The sequence below is a fragment of the Neolamprologus brichardi genome, chromosome 17 (assembly GCF_056152115.1).
Source record: "Neolamprologus brichardi isolate AB-2024 chromosome 17, ASM5615211v1, whole genome shotgun sequence".
Classification (NCBI taxonomy): domain Eukaryota; kingdom Metazoa; phylum Chordata; class Actinopteri; order Cichliformes; family Cichlidae; genus Neolamprologus; species Neolamprologus brichardi.
In genome coordinates this window covers 4,154,422-4,173,661 of record NC_142120.1, presented here as the reverse complement: position 1 = coordinate 4,173,661, position 19,240 = coordinate 4,154,422, and the positions used below count along the sequence as shown (strand labels likewise).

The 19,240-nt window shown below is 41.9% G+C and overlaps 1 protein-coding gene across 1 annotated transcript; it reads right to left on the bottom strand.

Moving 5' to 3' along the window:
- Nucleotides 1-5,162: 5,162 nt before the first annotated feature.
- On the bottom strand, nucleotides 5,163-19,060 carry bcat1 (branched chain amino acid transaminase 1). The gene is made up of 11 exons (XM_087831144.1): nucleotides 18,941-19,060; nucleotides 18,428-18,487; nucleotides 15,380-15,574; nucleotides 14,947-15,057; nucleotides 14,707-14,826; nucleotides 14,461-14,621; nucleotides 14,143-14,285; nucleotides 12,886-12,971; nucleotides 12,506-12,646; nucleotides 11,406-11,483; nucleotides 5,163-5,201 (listed from the first exon to the last, which is right to left on the bottom strand). Exons 1-11 carry the CDS (start codon nucleotides 19,058-19,060, stop codon nucleotides 5,163-5,165), a joined length of 1,254 nt encoding a protein of 417 aa, XP_087687270.1.
- Nucleotides 19,061-19,240: the final 180 nt, after the last annotated feature.

Genomic DNA, 19,240 nt, shown 5'->3' with positions numbered 1-19,240 from the left:
AACAACAACGACAAAAACACAAAGTGGCGCCGAGTTCATTAATTAGAATTTCAAATTGGACAAACTCAAGATGACAGCGTTGCGCTTGTCAAATCAGATCATGCCCTGGCGGGATGAGAGAGAGGGAAGGCAGAGAGAGAAGGAGGCATACTGCTCAGAGCCAAATACCACTCTTAGTAACTGAATGGGTGCCATCGCTCCGTCTCCCCCCTTCTCTCCATTTCCTCTGATTATGCCGACCGCCTCCCCTCTGTCCTCGCGTGAATGTCACGGCTGCCTTAACGAGGAGTGACAATTAAAACATCATCACCGTCTTCAGGCTGAATGGGAGCGGCCTGCCTGGGAAACAGAGAGACAGAGAGAGAGAAATAAAATAAAAGAAATGAAGGAGCTACAGGGGGGGAAATACTTTAAGAAGAGAAAAGTGGAGAGATACTTTGGCAACGTACTGAACTCTGAAAGCGTGAGCAGCGCCCCTGGGCTAGGACCTGCCCGAGGAGACCTATAACTAGTGACCTCCTTAAAATCAGTTTTAAAAACACATCTTGACAGATTTGATTTGACGTGGTTTCACTTTTTATCATCCTTTCTTTTTTTAATCATTTCCCATTTACTTATAGTGATAGTGCAGTGGTTCAAATATTTACCTACTAAAAGTAAAAGTTCACCAGTTGAGCTCCAGGAGGAGACAAAACTCTTTGGGGTTGTGTCAGACGGGCATCTGGTGTAACAATCTGCCAAACCAACCATGTGGAGCTACCCACTGTGGAAGCCTTCTGAATAAGGAAGCAACCATACTGATTATTGATCTTGGTTTCTTTGCGGTCCCTCTTATCTTGTCATGTCTGGTTTATTTTTGTTTGAATTTTGTATTTTTTGCTTGTTTTTCACAGCACTTTGGAAGCTCTGATTTTAAGAAGCTTCTATTACATGTGTGATAATGATGATGATGATTTACTGATATAACCGCGAAAAAAGAACGCCATAAATTACCAGCTTGCCGCTGTTAGACACATACTATTATAAGAATCATGTGATCATGTGATCATGTGAAAAAAAAAAAGAAAAAAGAAAAAAAAGGAAAAAAAGAAAAAAAAAGGAAAAAAAGAAAAAAAAGGAAAAAAAAGGAAAAAAGAAAAAAGAAAGAAAAAAAGAAAAAAAGGAAAAAAGAGAAAAAAAGAGAAAAAGAAAAAAAAGAAAAAAGGAAAAAAAGGAGAAAAAAAAGAAAAAAAAGAAAAAAAAAGAAAAAAAGAAAAAAAAAGAAAAAAAAGGAAGAAAAAAAAGAAAAAAAAGAAAAAAGAAAAAAAAAGAATCATGTGATCAGCTCAAATTAAATATAAGTGACCTAACAGCTCAGGTTTACCTTTGTCCCTTCTTAAAGCAACCACCTGTCTTAGATGTAATGTTAATGATGTTGATGAGCTTCTAGGAGCTAATTTATAACTGATGCTTACTCAACAAACTGCCTGCATTTAACAGCAATAGAAAGGAAAGGGAAGATTGTTATTAGATGCTAAGAGATGCTCTGTGGCTACTCCACCGGTGCCATCGATTAGGCGGGCTAGACAGCGTTTGGCGTTTTTAAGTCTGTGTTTTGTGTCTGTGTGTGTACATGTGCACTCAACAGCAGCTGTGAAAGGAGCTGTTGCCAAAATGAGCCATCTTCAGAAAGATCCAAAAATTGTCCAACCACTGGGCAACCCCGCACCCGCACACACACACACACACACACACACACACACAGACAGATTATGACGGCTTAGTTTAACGACAGTTTTAATAGCACATGAATTTACTAGTGGACACAACTTACCCCCATCTTTAAGCTAGCTGAATTCACGAGTGTGTGTATGCGTGTGTGTGTGTGTGTATGGGCACACACAAACAGATAAGCACTCTCCATTTTGATGGCTTTCTGTTATGACTCCATAATGCTAATTACTTTGGTTATGTTCCAGCTTCTTTCAGGGAGACTGTGTGTCTGTGCGCGCACAGAGGATGACAGAAAAACATTTGCATCATTAAGAATTGTCGAAGCATCTCTGTAAAGCCAGGCTCTGACATCCTGAGAGGATTCTGCACCGCCTGTCCAGAATTCCACTTGACTTTCACGTTCCCTGTATCAAACAGGACTCCACTGCTGGCTCTGGTTACTTCTGCTTTTCCTCTCTCTTTCTCTTTTCCTTATTCTCGTTTCTCTTAGCTTTCCCTCTCTCCTCTGAGAGTGTGGGCGGCACCTACCTGCACTACGCGGCCCTCCCAGAGGTCTGCTCTAGCAACTGGCGGAATTCCAGTGGATGCACCTGCTTCCCATTTCCTCATCGGCGTGCATATAAAAGAGCTGGTTCAACATCCACTCGTCACCAGGTCGTCACAGCCATCTCAGCTTCAGGTCCTCGATCTCTCAGCTCTGTTTTCCCTTGGAGTTTCTCTGGATGCACAATCACCCTCTTATTATTACTCACATGCCTGCACACTTCCCACCACTCTCCAAAGAGGAAGTTAACCAGCTGATATGCTTGCTTACTTCTGAACCCACCTGTTAACTCTTTCAAATTGGCATTCCATGCTGTTATTGATCCTAAGATTGATTTTTAAACTATTTGTAAATATACAATTTAAATGGTAAATACACCTCTTTAGCTTTGTGTAATGACCCACAACATACAGCCTGGAGCATTATAGAACTACTCATGCATTAGCACTTTGTTTAAAACCATTGCACGCTGCTATAAATGCTTTAGATGTTGACTGTGCATCGGCGCCGCAAACGTCTCAGTGAAAAAGAAGTAGTGATTTCCAGCACACACACAGAGTATCATGTGCTCCATTCAAAGGGTCTTTCTTTGTCAAGGACAGGGTCTTTTGAATGGAACATTGAACATTGAAAATACAGAGGTGAGATGCATGTGGGACTGCATCCTTCTTCTCACACCTCATACGTTTTCCTACATATCTGCCAAACCAAGAGAGCTAGAAAGAGTTCAGTACATTTATTAGATGTGCAAATAAAAGAAGGAAATAAGTTTTCATGATGTGTGGTAAGACCCCAAAGAGAATCTTTGAATACAGCTACGTGTTAGGTGCTGTGACGGTGAGAGACTGATGCATTTCTCGTGTTACATTAAGAACTGTGAGGCTACAGTCAGCAGCTAGTAAAACTCAGCAATTAACATATTATATCTCATTTTGATAAAGCTTTATCTTAAGGTACACATATTCACCATTAACTTGTGGCTTATAGGCATGTACATTTGTAGCTTATTTGCCCTTTATTAACCATTAGAAAACATTTATTATTATTATTGACTTATTCTTCCAAAACCAAACTCTGTGTCCTCTGAGACATTAGCTGAGTTTGCCCTTAATAAATGGTAAATGGACTGGTTCTTATATAGCGCTTTTCTACTCTGTCCGAGCACTCAAAGCGCTTTATACAGCTAATTCATTCACCCAATCACACCCATTCACACAAGCACTTCTAAGCTTAAGTGCTAAGTATCTAACATTCATACACATTCACACTCCGATGTATGCATTGGAGAGCAACATGGGGTTAGTATCTTGCCCAAGGATATTTGGCATGCAGACTGGAGCAGCCTGGGATTGAACCACCGACCTTCTGGTTAGTGGCTGATCCGCTCTGCCACCTGAGCCACAGCCACCCCTCCTAATAACCTCCTAATCACTGCTTATTGATTATAAGAGTCAATCTGCTAGTAAGCTAGTTATGGACAAGAGCTCAATTTATAAGCTAAGTTTAAAACATGGCTAATTACACAGTATTAACAGTTTCTAGTCTGTTTCATCAGACAAGTCTATATTTAAGTGGAACCGTTATCATCATTTCCAGTTCCATATTTTTATTTTCTATTTTTTCACCATTCAAAATATTACTCGAGTGATGTCCGCGCACTTAGATCTGTTTCCTAACTCCTATTGGAGGCGTTAATCAAACTGGATGAAACTTGCTATAAAAACTGCTGAATGTTCCAGGATGATCAATATCTATATAGCTTTTGGGAATCATAATTATTTTTTATAACACTCAAATTTATAGATATATATATATATCTATAAATTTGAGAAACAAATGGCGGGATTACGTGAACGTCGTGTGTGCGTTCTTTAGATCACATGCATGTTATGAGCATGCGTAGGTGTATGCTGTTGACGTATATGTTACGTATACCTGCACATTGGTGTTTCGTAATACATGTTGTTAAACTATTTTTTTAGTGGAATGTGTTGTCATGGTTATTTGCAAACAGGTGTTAATCAAGAAGTGACACTAATAGCGCCTGTAACTGATGTATGTTGCAAAGAAGAAGGACAATAACGATAACTATATGTTCTTATTATTTATTATTCTTACAGAGAGGCTGTGTTATTAATCACTGTTTGTTTTATTCAATAATATAATGAAGATAAAAAGAAAAATATCACAATTAACATACATGTCTGTGTTTTTATACATGATCATAAAAATACGCCTGCTAATGACCAATGAAAGGCCTGTAGGTGCTTTTTGGTAGAATTTCTTCATTTTCTTAAAGAGGCCTTGATGCAGTTCATCACCTGAATGGAAAAAGATGTTTCTGCACCCTGTAAGGTCAAAGCTATCTGCTAGTGACCAAAGTAAATTTTTCATACCACACTGTATACCTTTTTACAACCAGTTTCAATAAGCAACACTAACCAACCAGTCAGGGAAGACACCTTTGTTTCTGTTCTGTTTCTGTTCAGCTTCCTGGTTCATCGTACAGAAAATGAAAATTTTACTTCCAACACAACTTTAATATGTTTAAAACATAAGCATCCTTGACAGACATTGACTTTTAAGTTCATGTTTTTATTTTAGACCTCACGAGTTCAAGCCATTTTGTAGCAACTTTGAAATTCTTACGCAGTCATGTGAAACTTATCAACGCTGGGATGCTGGGAAGAAGTTACAGAGCAAGTCCTCATGGCGGGATAATGTAAGTTATTGTGCAGCATTGCATGAGACGTTATCCTACTTTATTAACTACTTTGGACAGTTCTGTGTTTGTGTTAAATTTAAGAGCAAACCTAAAGTAAAGGAGTCACTTATATTGCAGTTAGATTCCAAATATTGCACATACTTTACATTGCTTCACTGTGTCCAGGCTCCTTCGACACTGCTACACCATGAAAGTCCAGTCACTAGGTGTGCGTCCGTACTGCAAGAGAACAAAGGTCACGAAAAGGTTACGTGAAAATCTGGTCCTTTGGGGCCCGCACAGAAGAAAATTTCATGCCACTAAGTACTAAACTTCTCTCGCCTCAATCTGCTTAATTGCGAGCGCAACACGAATCAAAAAAATGAACTCAAATATCCGTAAGCGAATCTGCAAACTCAGCCGCCAAACGCAACACAACACAACACAGAGAAAGGAACTATAATAAAAAATCAAAACAAAATGTTCCCCAATCCGTGACAGCCGCGGAGACAAATCCAATTATTTGTGTCTCATGTTGCAAATTTGTTCTAATGGTCGAAGTGAGAAAGTAAATAAACGCCTGCGAAGGGGAAACAAAAGAATGTGATTTCTAATTAACTTGAAAGAGAAACAGCAGGGCGACTTAGTAAACCCATCTTTCATCTGCTGCCTCAGACCACTCGTTTGTTTGTTGCACAATGTTGTCTTCAAGAGGGGCGGGAGGAAGAGCGTGTGTGGGGGGCTAATACTGCGCTGCTTCCCTCCAAATGAAATGTCAACAGATTTAACAGCGCTGCGGAAGGAGCGCAGCGTTTTGTCAATTTTATTGTTCATTAAGCTACACCCCCCCCCCCCCACCCCCTCCAACCCCGTCCCCTCGCCCCTCTTCCCCCAAATCCTCTTCTTCCTCCTCCTCTCGCACTTGTTCGAGGCTTCATTTGCAGCATCTTGGCTTTGAAGATCACAAAAGGCTGAGGCAATAATTGGGTTTGTGCAATTACAACAAGCTTAATGAGAGAATTCGGGAGTTTGTCTTTGCCCCTATCTGCAACTCTCCATTAGGCCAGCGACTGTCTCTGCTCTGTCGACGAAGGAGGATGTTATCGCACACAAAGATGGCGGCAGTGCATTTGTCGCACATATCACTTACAAGGCCTGGATGATGGAGAGAGGAGATATGCTAATTGACCAGCGCAGACTTGCAAATACAAACAAAAAAACAAACAGAGAGCAGAGAAAGTAAAGAGAAGAAGACAGACAGAAGGCAAGTGATAAGTAGCGTAAACTAATCAAAGTGCTTAGAGGACATTTAGGAGACCAAGAAGACATAATATCTTTATAACACTGTAATGCAGTAGTGAGGCCTCCAATGCAAATGTAGTCAAAATAACTGATTCTGCTTTGAAAGTCCTTTAGTTTCTCTCCAAGTCCAGAATGTCAGAACACCGACGGATGTAGGAGATGTGATCAACAGTTAAGGTAACTGACCTTTAAGAATCATAAACCCTTAGATGACTTAATATCTCCCACACAAGTCCAGACAGCTGCCATCTTTTAGTTTGTTTGCAGGAAGTTTCATTCTGATCACTATACTGTGCACTATGTGATTTCATCAGTGGTGATAATGCATATGGGTCTATAGCTACAACCCAGAGGTTTGCAGTTGCATAGGCCAGCACTGGAGCAGTTGACACCTGCTCCAGTTTTTGCTAAAGCATATAGTTAGGGCTGGACCAGGTGACCCTGAATCCTCCCTTAGTTATGCTGCAATAGATGTAGGCTGCCGGGGGATTCCCATGATGCATTGAGTTTTTCCTTTCCAGTCACCTTTCTCACTCACTATGTGTTAATAGACCTCTCTGTATTGAATCATATCTGTTATTAATCTCTGTCTCTCTTCCACAGCATGTCTTTTATCCTGTCTTCCTTCTCTCACCCCAACCGGTCGCAGCAGATGGCCCCGCCCCTCCCTGAGCCTGGTTCTGCCGGAGGTTTCTTCCTGTTAAAAGGGAGTTTTTCCTTCCCACTGTCGCCAAAGTGCTTGCTCATAGGGGGTCATATGATTGTTGGGCTTTTCTCTGTATCTATGAAGCGCCTTGAGGCGACATTTGTTGTGATTTGGCGCTATATAAATAAAATTGAATTGAAATTGAATTGAATAGGCACCACCAAAGGCACAGGAGGATCAGTCCGAGTGTACACCAGCACACAGCTCATTGAAAACAAAGTGGGCCCTATGTGACCCACAGTGCAGAAGTAAAAGTGCAAGAGCACAACAGAGGACTTGATCTAAAAGTAGCAGCCACGAGTAGTAGACAACGATCTCGAAGGAGAAGTTCAAGTCAGATGCTGGGTGGCTATGGTTCTGGAGGTAAAGCAGGTCATCTGCTAAATGGAAGCCTGGTTGCTCCAATCTGAATGCCAAAGTATCCATAGGCAAGATGCTATGGATCTGTGTTGCTCCTGATGCATTCATAGGAGTAAGAACCTTCAGTTTTATTTATATGGGGTCAGAAACAGTCCACTTAATGAGCTCTATATTATAAGGTAAAAACCCTACAATAATACAGAGAAAACCCCGACTATCAGACAACTCCCTATGAGCAAGCACCGGGCAACAGTGGGAAGGAAAAACAGAAAGAAACCTCCAGAAAAACCAGGCTTATCTAGGGGAATCCATCTGCCATCTGTTAGCCATGACTGGGAGAAAGGACAAAGTACTTAGACTTGTGTGAATGAAACATGTTGTCTAAAGCACTTTGGGTGCTCAGGTAGAGTAGTAAAGTGCCAAATAAGACCCAGTCCATTTAAGATTTTTAATTTATTGGTAGAAGCCACTGAATTTTATAATACCGCCTCCTGTAGTTTCACATCCAGCACACAGAAAACATGCAGAAATGTTTTATTTGTTTTGGGTTTTTAATTTATCTGCTGTACCACTGAAGACATCCTCTGTTATGATTACGACCATGTCTTGTCTGTCCATGTCTGTCCCTGCCTTACGTTTCTTATACTCCATTTTCATTTCTGAAATTGCACATCTTCGACTACTTTCACTTTGTTATAGTGACTCTCACCAGAGATGTGAGTGAAGGAGTTGAGGAAGAGACGGGAGTCAAGTCAACTGGCACTTAATATGAGACATCCGTCCTTTGGAGCCTCTTTTTAAAGCGATGTCAGTCAAATATTATATGTGTCACAACTGCATCATAGATTTTTTGGTTGGAGCTCAAACAAAGCACATTACTGCTGGGATTGGTTTACGGGTCACAGGCGAGAGGATGGAGGACAGAGGAGATGAGGAAGCAAATTAGAGAAGTGAGATAACCTTTTCTCTTTTGTTACTGCTTGATGTCACTTTCTGTTTTAACTTGGCAGTGTTGTTTTTATTGGAGAGCTTCCTGTTTTTCTGATTCCCAGACTGTTTTCCCTGTTTCCTATTAGCTACTAATGTGTCAGTTTACCCTCCACCTGCCTGCCTGCTTGTGTCTTGGAGTTGTTCCCAGTTGGTTCCCTTTTGGTTTGCTCTCATTAATTATCACCCATTCGGATCATTGATTTTTCTCTGTTATAAATACTTTGCCTGGACTTTTATTAGACTCATCCTGCTACTTCCCTGCAGGGGCATTAATTGTTTTTTCTCGCCATTCAAGCTCATTATAGTTTCATTTGCTACCTGCCTCCCTATGTCTTTTTTCCCTTACGAGTGTAAACCGACACATACAACTGGTTCTGAAGCCTATTCATAGATTAATTCAAATATCCTAGACTAAGCCTAGTTATCTAAAGTAATGGACAGTGCAGAAGAGAGGAAGAGAGTGCAGACAGGGTGGAGACGAGTGTCAGGAGAAAGATGACAACAAGAGTGAAAGGGAAGGTTTACACGATGGTAGTGAGACCCGCTATGATGTATAGTTTGGAGATGGTGGCACTAACAAAAAGCCAGGGGGCCAAGCTAGATGTGGAAGAGTTGATTTTCACTGGGACAGACAAGAGAGGACAAGAAACGAGTGCATTAAAGAGACAGCTCAGATTGATTGGTTTGGAGACAAAAAAACCAAGACTGAGAGTTTGGACATGTGCAGAGGAGGGATAATGGAATAGTGGACAAAAGATGTTGAAAATGGAGCTGCCAAGCAAGAAGAAAAGATGAAGAGGAAGATTCATAGGGTGAGATGGAGCAAGATGATACCCTGTGAGGGAGCCAAAAGAGCTTTAGGCCTATTTAGACCTCAAGCTGCATCACATTGCGTATGGAGAATAGCTTTGATACTAAACATACACTATATTACCAAATCATTGAATTAATAATAATAATGGATTAGATTTATATAGCGCTTTTCAAGGCACCCAAAGCGCTTTACAATTCCACTATTCATTCACTCTCGCATTCACACACTGGTGGAGGCAAGCTACGGTTGTAGCTACAGCTGCCCTGGGGCAGACTGACAGAAGTGAGGCTGCCATATCGCACCATCGGCCCCTCTGGCCAACACCAGTAGGCGGCAGGGTGTCTTGCCTAAGGACACAACGACCAGGACAGAGAGACCAGGGATCGAACCGGCGACCTTCCGGTTACAGATACGCTTCCCAACCCCCTGAGCCACGGTCGAATTCAGGTGTTACGATCATTCCCACAGGCATATAAACCTTCCAGTCATGAACTGTCCTCGCTACAAAATGTTCCACAGTGGAAGTGATTGGGAATGACAGCATCTCAGCCAGAAGTGGTAGGACAAGTAAAATCACAGAAGCACATAGTGTGCAGAGGTCGCTGACTTTCTGCAGTCAGACGCTACAGACCTCCAAACTTCCTGTGGCCTTCAGACTAGCTTCATGGAATGGGCTTCCATGGCTGAGCAGCCGCATCCAAGCCTTACCTCACTAAGTGCATTGGAAAGTGATGGATGCAATGGTGTAAAGCAGAGGACTATAGACCAGCGGAGACGTGCTCCCTGGAGCGATGAATCACACTTCTCCTTCAGGCAATCTGAGTTTGGCGGCTGCCAGGAGAATGGTACTCAAGGGGGACTATGATGTGGGGCTGTTTTTCGGGAGTTGACTCCTTAGTTGAAATGAACTCTTAATGCTTCAGCATTCCAAGAAATGTTGGACAATTTTTTCCAAGCTTTGTGGGAACAGTTTGGAGATGGTCCAACATGACTGTGGACAATTGCACAAAGCAAACTCCATAAAGACATGGATGAGCCAGTTTGGGCTGAACGAACTTGACTGGCTTGCACAGAGTCCTGACCTCAGTCTGACAGAACACTTCTGGGATGAATTCGACTGAAGACTTCAAGCCAGGCTTTCTTGCCTAACTTTAGGGGCTGACATCAAAAATGTGCTTCTGTGAAAATGGTCAAAAGTTCCCATAAACACACTCAGCCGAACAACTGCAGCAGTTGTGGCTGCAAAGGGTGGGCCAACATCATGTGAAAACTAAGAATAGAATGTTACTTAAGTTCATATGTATGTGACGGCAGACCAGCAAATAACTTTGGCTATATACTGTACGTCAGTTTGTTCCTATAACATGTAGGATGTTGAGGTCATCTGTTAAGCATGCACAGGTACATTTCAGTCGAAAACACTGTTTGAGGACAAAATGCACTGTGCTGAGAACTAACAAGGAACTCAAGTAAGGATCACACTCAAGCTCATATCGCTGCTAATAGGCTCATTGCACAGCACAATAACAGAAAGAAGGCAATGCACAACAGCCTCATTAACACAAATCTAGCCTTCAGCAAAGCATATTATGAATCTCTTTAAACCTGCAGTGCTGAGTAGACTTTAAATGTGACCTGATTATAGGCCATGTACAATATTACCAAGTCATTACTCATTACTTAATGAGATATTTCACTTATTATGTACTTACAGCAAAATAATGGAATCGGTGGGTGTATGATAAATAACGACCGACGGGGGTTTGTTCAAAAAAATAACAGTTTAATAGTTTTATCTCAATGACTTACATAATAACCACTCAGATAACCGTTCTGTAATGCAATTATGGAGATGCAAGATAAGTGAATATTTGGAGGGAATATTTGTTTTTAATAGGTCTTGCCTTTCATCAGCCACATTAATCATTTAATTTAGTAACATTTCCATTTATCCGCCTTTTTTCCAGTGAAACCTCTTAGTTGTTGTCTACCAAAAGTGAGTAACTAACAAGCCAGGCCTGTGACAAATTATAACACTGCTGTCATTTAGCCCAGTAAATCCAGCTCCCACCTTTTATTTTGTAGGATACTGTTCATGTTAGAGTGTTTCGCATTACTGAAGGCTTTATTCAAAGTAATTTAATAATACGTGAGAGAAGAATCCTTGGGGTAAAAGGAGTGTAAAGAACATAAATATTCAATTAGCTGTTACTAAGCTCGAGCAAGCATGTGTGGGAAAACAGTGTCGGCATATGTGTGGGCATCCACCTACCTGTACATCCGTGAGTTCTTTTGTGAGCCGTGATGTCAGCTTCACTGAGTGCTTATCTCGACAGGGGATATGCAAGTTCTAAAACACACAGTTTTAATCATTTTATTGTCTCTGCAAATCAACTTGTTGTAAAATAAGTTTAGAGAAAAGGGTGAACATTAAGTGAGCAGATGGAGTTAACGCAAGAGGCCACAGGGTTCTGGTCACAGGACACCATGAGCCTCATTATTCAAAGCTATCCCTATAAGTATTAAAGTATGCTATTTTCATATTAAACCATTAATCAAATACAGATGGTGGAGCAGGCTTTTTTCTTTACATCATAATTTCTTAAAGGGAAATGTAATCACAAAATGTATATTTCTTTAAGCTGTGATTAAGCAGAATGTGACATGGCAAAACTTTTTGCAAAGTGATGCGTTATATACTCACTGGCCACTTTATTAGATATACTTATTCAACAGCTCATCCCCACATTGACATAAAGCTCAAAGTGAGCGTCAGGATGGAGGAAAAAAGGCCATTTAAGGAAATTTGCCATCATTATTGGTGCGTTTCAGAGAATGCTGATCTACTGGGATTTTTCCACATAACCAACTCTGGGGTTTACAGGAAATCATCTGAAAAAATGAAAATATCCACTGAGCCGTAGTTCTCTGGGGGGAAATGCCTTGTTGATGTCAGGGGTCGCAGGAGAATGGTCAGATTGCTTTGAGCTGGTAGGAAGGCAACAGTGACTCAAAAAACTGCTTGTTTGCAAGACCTTGCATGTCGAGCCTTGAACCAGATGCTACAGCAGCAGAAGACCACAGCAGGTGTCAGTCTTATCAGTTAAGAAATTACTGGTGACCGCCCACAGTGCTGGTCAAGTTACCTGAACATAGTAATTACATAGTGACTAATTACTCATTTCTTTTCCAAGAAAGTAATCCAGTTACTTTGTTCAAATGAAATCAAATTAAAATTTAAACCTATTTCCTGCATATTCCAGCATATAAAATAAAATAATGTTTTGTGTTTACACTCTTTCAAATAGATGCAAGTAAAACAACAATAAATAAAATCAAAGATTCAGCAGCACACATTCATGCCTACAGTACCTCTCCCAGGTAGACAATGTGTCCAATAGGGCAGATCATGCAGGCAGTCCCGCTGCCAAACATCTCTTTGACCCGCTGCTGTTTGAGAGCAGAGCATAGCTGGCTCATGGTGAGGTAGCGCTCTGTCACTTTAAACTCACCCTGAAAAAAACAGAACAGCAATCTTTTGAAAATGTGTTCATGCACTGTAACCTTTCAGATATCATTAGCATCTGTTGTACTGCTGTTGTAAAAAGTGTGTTCATCTGTCCATCAAACAATAGAGAGTCAGGCATGCAGCTACTGATATCAAACCAACTTCACAGATTACATGAAATTTTACACAGGAGATCTCTTTTTCTTTTAAAAACATGCACATCTGGACTCTGTGTGTCTGTTACCCATTTCCTGGTTAGTTCGAGGATGCTCCGTCGAGTAATGCCTGGGAGAATGATGCCATCCAGAGGTGGAGTTGCAAGCTCCTCCTCTATTAGAAAAAGAAAAACATTATTTGATATAATAAAAAATAAAAGAAATATGAGTTTTTTTGGCAATATTTTCTCATTGTTGTTATGGATGATGTCATGGTCCTGGGCCATGTTGGCCCAGTATTCTTAGTTTTTGTGTGTTTTGTATTTTGTTCTCTATTTATGCCTTGGTTCCTAGGTTGTTTAGTTAAGATGTTCCTTATTTGGTTACCTCCTGTGTGCCCCTTTATGTATCTGTGAACCCTTGTTTCCCCTCCTTGTGTTTTATTCCATGTTTTCCGTTATGTCCGTGCTCTGTCCTCCTGTCTGAACCTCTGTGTACTTCCTGTTTTACTTTGACAGTCTCTCGTCAGTATGCGTCATGTTGTGTTCACCCCTGCCCTGTCTCGTTACGATTATCTGTGTCAGCTGTGTTCCCCATGTGCTCCCACTTCCCTCGTTTACCCTCTGTGCATTTATGTCCACATCTCCCTCAGTTCAGTGTCGCGTTCTCCCTCATGGCTGTGTGCCCCTCCGTGTGTTTCCTCGTAAGTCAGTTCCTTAGTACTTCCCAGTTCAGTTTCATATTATTTTGTATCGCCGTTATCTTTTGTCAGCATTAAAGCTGTATTTTGAGTTCAGTCCTGTTTTCCCGTGAGTTTGCGTTTGGGTCCTCATCCTGCCTGCACACAGCCTGATCATGACAGATAGACTGTATATTAAAAGATAACCTTGTGCCCTTTGATGTAAAACCTGGTTTTGTGGACTGTTATGAAGCCTCAACCTAAGAGCAGTTCCACTTCCTGTTAGACCCACTGTACAAAAATGGTTGAAACTGAGCAATTTACAAAATGGACACATTAGTAAAGAAGGTTTAAAACTAGCAACAAAAACCATAAACACATCAGAAAAGTGTTTACTGAGGCAATAAATCAAGTGAATAGCAGTGTAGTTTCCTAACAGCCATCCAAAGAGCTTTAAGTTCTTTTTTTGACTAGAAAGGTCACCACTTCCTGCTTATTAGACAGACGTAGGTTTATGTCCATCATTTCTATACAGTGCCTTAAACCTACATTCACTATAATGACCAGCAGGGGGTGACTTTTGTGTGTAATTCTGCCATACCAAACATACGGAGCCCCTGAAAGTAGCGTCATCGTTATTAAGATACAGTCTCTGCAACTGACCAACCTCCATCCTGATTGATCCAGTGCAGGAAAATATTCATAGTTCCTGCCTCAGTTATCTGGTGGTCCTGTCCATACAGCCAGAGCACCTGCTGACACCCGTAATCATCTGCTTCGTACAGGGCAAACAGGGAGCATCCATAGTTCCTGTGGAAATCCAAAGTAAGATCATTAGAATACACCTGTAAAAAAAGACTTGATTGTTCTGCGTGTTATACATACCCACACTGTAAAATCTTAATTACCAAATCAAACTAAGTCTTATATCAGAGTGCAATGACTGATATCTCAAGAAGCAAGCTTTCACGCAGCATCTACCCACCCTCCCATCTTGCAGTCTCCAGTTCCTCCTTTCCAGGCCCGTGTGTATTTTGGGTCAGCCCACAGGGAGATGGCATCTGCCTCAGAGTTGAAATAAGAGCCAGCTTGACACAAGATCACATACAGCAAGGCACGGCCAGGCCGCTTTACGCCCAGAGAAGGCTGCCATAAACACATTAAGGAAATTAAATTGTTTTTCAGTTTTAGAAAACATTCGCCCCCACAAGAACATCACCATCCTCCTCACCTCAGTGCTAATAAATGTTGGCCTTATGTACAGACTCGCTGAGTCTGATTGAGGGACCCAGTCCTGGTCAATCTCTACCAATCTCCTGATACACTCCAGCAACTCTGTCTGATCAAAGGCCTGGAGGAGTGAGACAACAAAAGACAGAGGGCGATAGCAAAAACCTATTCATCATAGTTTTTTCCCCAGCTCATTTATTTCCACATTAAGCCCGTTTGTTTTTCTCTACATCCATCTTACAGGCAGACAAGCTCTCTTGGCAGAGTCAGCCATGCGGCTCATGTTGAGCATCGGTCGGAAGAGACGCAGTCGGCTGTCATCTCCGCGGTATACCTTGAAGCCTTCAAACAGCTATTGAGAATACAGAGAACATTGAAAATACTGAATTCTCTTTAACCCTGATGGCTTTTTAACCCCACATTCAAACTGTAAGATGAAATAATGCCAACAGCTTTATTCTGTTAGTATATGCATTTATTTTACTGCAGTACAAATTTATTGTGAGCTATTGTCCATTAGTCAGAATTTTACAAATTTTGTCTTTACTCAGTACCAAATTAAAATAGGTGTTCAAAAACAGCCTGGTATAACATAAATAAGAATTTGAAATGTGAATCATGCAAAGCTACTCTAGTTGAGCTCGTAAATTAAAATACAGAGGGGTTTGGTGTACCTGAATGCCATAATGTAGCGAGGAACAGGCTGGGTGGAGGGAAAGATTTGTGAACGGCCTGATGAACGGGGCTTGCCAGCCCTCGGTCACGCTCCACTCGACAGTCAGCATGTGGTCGGTGAAGACAGTCCCGAAGTCAACCACGTGTGGCTTGGTTTTTAGAGCAGGGGACAGCTGAACAACCAGGTCAACTGCCTGGTTAAAAACAGAGCAGAATTATTCCTTTTTTAAAATAAAGGGATGCATGAATCTGAATCCAAGCTGTGTTAACGTTTACGTTTGCGATCACATTTCACCAACTGATCCACCAATCAGGGAAAAGTTGTCAGGTTAGGGCTGTGTGCAGGCAGGAGTGGTGGTAAGGAGGACCCAAAGTGCAGACGCTCGGAGGCAAAGGTGTATTTTAAAACTCCGCTTTTATTGCTGGGAAAACGTAACAAAAATCCAAATAAACCTACATGAGCAGGCAGACAGCACACACAGCATAAATGAGGGTAGACCACAACACAGACACAGAGAAACACAGGGCTTAAATACACAGGGGGAGCAATCAGGGAACAGGAGGGAAACACAGCTGGGGCAAATCAGGCCTAACGAGACAAAGGAAGCACAACCAGACGCATATACATGAGACACGGACTTTCAAAGTAAAACATGCATGCAGGCACTGCAACAGAGGGAACAGAGACATGGGACCAGGGCAGACAGACACTGACTGGACACGGGGATATAGCAACTAAGGATACACAGAGACCTTGACAAGGGGATACAGCTGACAGGGGAGACAGAGCAACTAGAGAAGACAGAGACATAAACCACGAGACAGAACTCAAAGAAACCAAAGACTAGAAATGATAAATAATATAATAAACTCAAAAACCCTGGGTCAACGACCCAGGCATCCTAACAAAAGCACTCCCTGCAAAGTCTCATGAGCGCACTTTCTGATCATAAGCATCTAATCTGCATGCTGTGGCTTTCTTTGCAATCCTCACCTCTCCTCAGGGACAAATGCAGCACATTAAATCATGTTATATAGAAAATAAAGTACTCCTTGTGTCATGCTTCATTACTGATACAAAACAACAGGACGATGCCGTATCCAGCACACGGCTGCACCATTTTTGCACTGTTCATTTTGAAGTTGACCTTTGTGACCCTGCCCACAACAACTGGTGCTCCTACCTAAATGCTGCCTCTCATTTGGCTATTAAAGTATTTTCAGTGGCTTTGAAGCATTTATGTCACGACGCTGGAATGCAGGTGCCGTCATCGGTGCACCGCATCTGGAATAGCCCGATTTTGGTAGCAGACATTGATTGTCTCTGAGACCCACTGTGTTCATAAACAGGCCGTGGCTATGCTATGCTGCCATGCTAGACCATATTACCCCATCCATGTTTGGCCACCAGGGGTTGTTGTAACACCAACATTGATACAAGGTAATTCAAGAACTGGACAGTTAACCTCCAGTGATGTGGCTTTAAAATTAAATCAGTGGGACTGGAACACACAAATGAGAACTGCATTCAAAAGCAAAGCAATATTTATCCCCCTAGAAGCTCTCTGTCTCAACTAGACCACCCAGAGGTCAAAGATCAGCGGGTTAAGTATGAAACAGAACAGCATCAAATTAACTCTGACGCCTTGAATATGAGTCATCCAGTCTCTGAGTCTGTGATGTCACCAAGCTACCTCTGTGTTGCTGCAGTGACAGCAGGTTGAGAGAGATGTGAAAGATTTATCAAGAACTATGTGAAAAAAAGGAACAGTTGGGAGTGCTGTCCTTTCCTGCTGTTCAGCAAGACGGAATAATGTGATCCTTCTTTTCAAGTGACACTTCCTGCTGGCCAGCAGTCAGTTGTGTGTTAGAATTGGCCAGGATTAGATCGGCACTTTATCCACTCCCTTCTGATGCAGACGGTTACTTGCGCCATAATCCCAGATTACAGTTCGGGTGGCTAGTGGTGAGTGACCGCGGTACGAGCACTGCGTGAAATTGATTAGAGGAGTGCAGTTATTCTGTCACTGTTTTTCAATCATTCTGAACATAAATACACAAATGTGATGCACGTCTTCTCTGCAGACAAACCAAAGTATTATCTACTATGTCGCACACCTTCACAGAACAGCACCGAAACGCAGTGGTAGTTTTGCGCCGTCCTCAGAATGAGCCATAATCCTTCTTCGCTGCTATCTGCATCCAGCCAGTGTTCGGCTGGGATTAAATGGCTATAAATATGAATGCAGTTGAGTGTCTACAATGTGCAAGAAGAAGAAAGAAGGCAGCACAGGGCGTCTGACCTGGGTACTCCCACTACAAGGCAAATCGAGTCCCTTCATGTGAGGTGCCTTTCAAATATCTGACCTGTCAGAAAATAAGAGGTTTCAGGATAGAACCGATGGAGACGCTCAGGTACCAAACATACAGGTCAAACTGCAACACATAACTCCAACTTTACATTTCTGTCAATGGAAGTGAAAGTTGGCAGACATCTCCAAGCCCGGGCCAGTGTGCGTCTGCACATGTCCACCCTAATCTCTACCTGAGCCTGCTATCTACTGCTCAGGTGGTCAGGGTCAGAAAACAAGCAAAGCCCCAGCTACTTAGCGTGAGCTGGGAAAGTGGATTCTGCTGAGCAGGCTGCACTTGTGACAAGAACCAGAATGCACTACATATCCCCCCCTCCCTCCTCTTTCTCCCTTCTCTAAAAATGGCAGCATCATGGACAAAAGAAAAGGCTTACTCGGGTTGACAACAAATGGACTTCTTTAATTGCTGGGATTTGTTGGGATTAGTTTTTCAAGTGTTTGTCGTCACAAAATGAACGCCGGTTCATGACTGACTCTCAAGGCCTTTCGGTGCTGCCCTTGGCAACATGAAGAAAAGCAGCAGAACTGGAGAATCTACTCTGTAGGGGAACGGGGAAGACTTTTAGGTGCTGAGAAGCCGAGGAATCACCAAGATGCTACACCTGGAGCTGCTACTGAGGGTAGGTTTCTTTAAGACATTAATAGAATTCAGACACATGAATGTGATTCATTTACCTTGAAGCTCTGAGTACTGTCGTCAGCCATTCGGGTGGTGGCTCGGTCGCAGATGCGTCCCTGAAAACAGTGACAACAATCTAAACAATATCAAGATGGCAATAAAAATCAACAGCATACAAATGTGTCTGGATTGTACAAGTTTTTATTCATATAACCTGGGAAAGCTGCTTTAGTCAGGGGGAGCAATAAACCCCCTTTCACATTACTAATTAAAGTGGCCTGTTTTGATATATAATGTACTGCACTCTTATTTCTACTGATAAACATCTACAGAGCTGCTGACCGTGTGAGTTTGTGTTATACTGTATATTACGACATTTCTCTTTAAAAGAATTAAGTTTCAGCTCAGTGTGAAATGCTGATATTGTCACTGCAACTCTTTGTGTTTGTCACACTTATTCTGGTGAAGAGGTGGATTACAGGAAATAGAGATGAGATAAGTGTGCTTACTACCAGATTAAAGAACAAACATGGTCACTGACATTTAACAGCTTTAATAGTGATAGTTACCTTCAGAGAGGAGACGTCAGACCTGAGGTCGCTGTGATGGCAGTGAAGCCGGCACTGGACCTCCAAGTTGTACTTGCTAAACCGCTTACACTTAATCTCTCGAATGGAAACCAGTCCCATAACTGAGTTGTACTGGCAACAAAAATCAAATGAACCCACCTTGTGTTAAGTCTCTTTCTATTCTCTTTATTTGACCTGTTCTATTTTATTGTATTGGTAATGGAAATAAGGTTATAGGACTGTGTCTGAGTGTGGAGGGGAGTAGGCTTGTGGGACACAATTAAAGGAACGACTATTTAG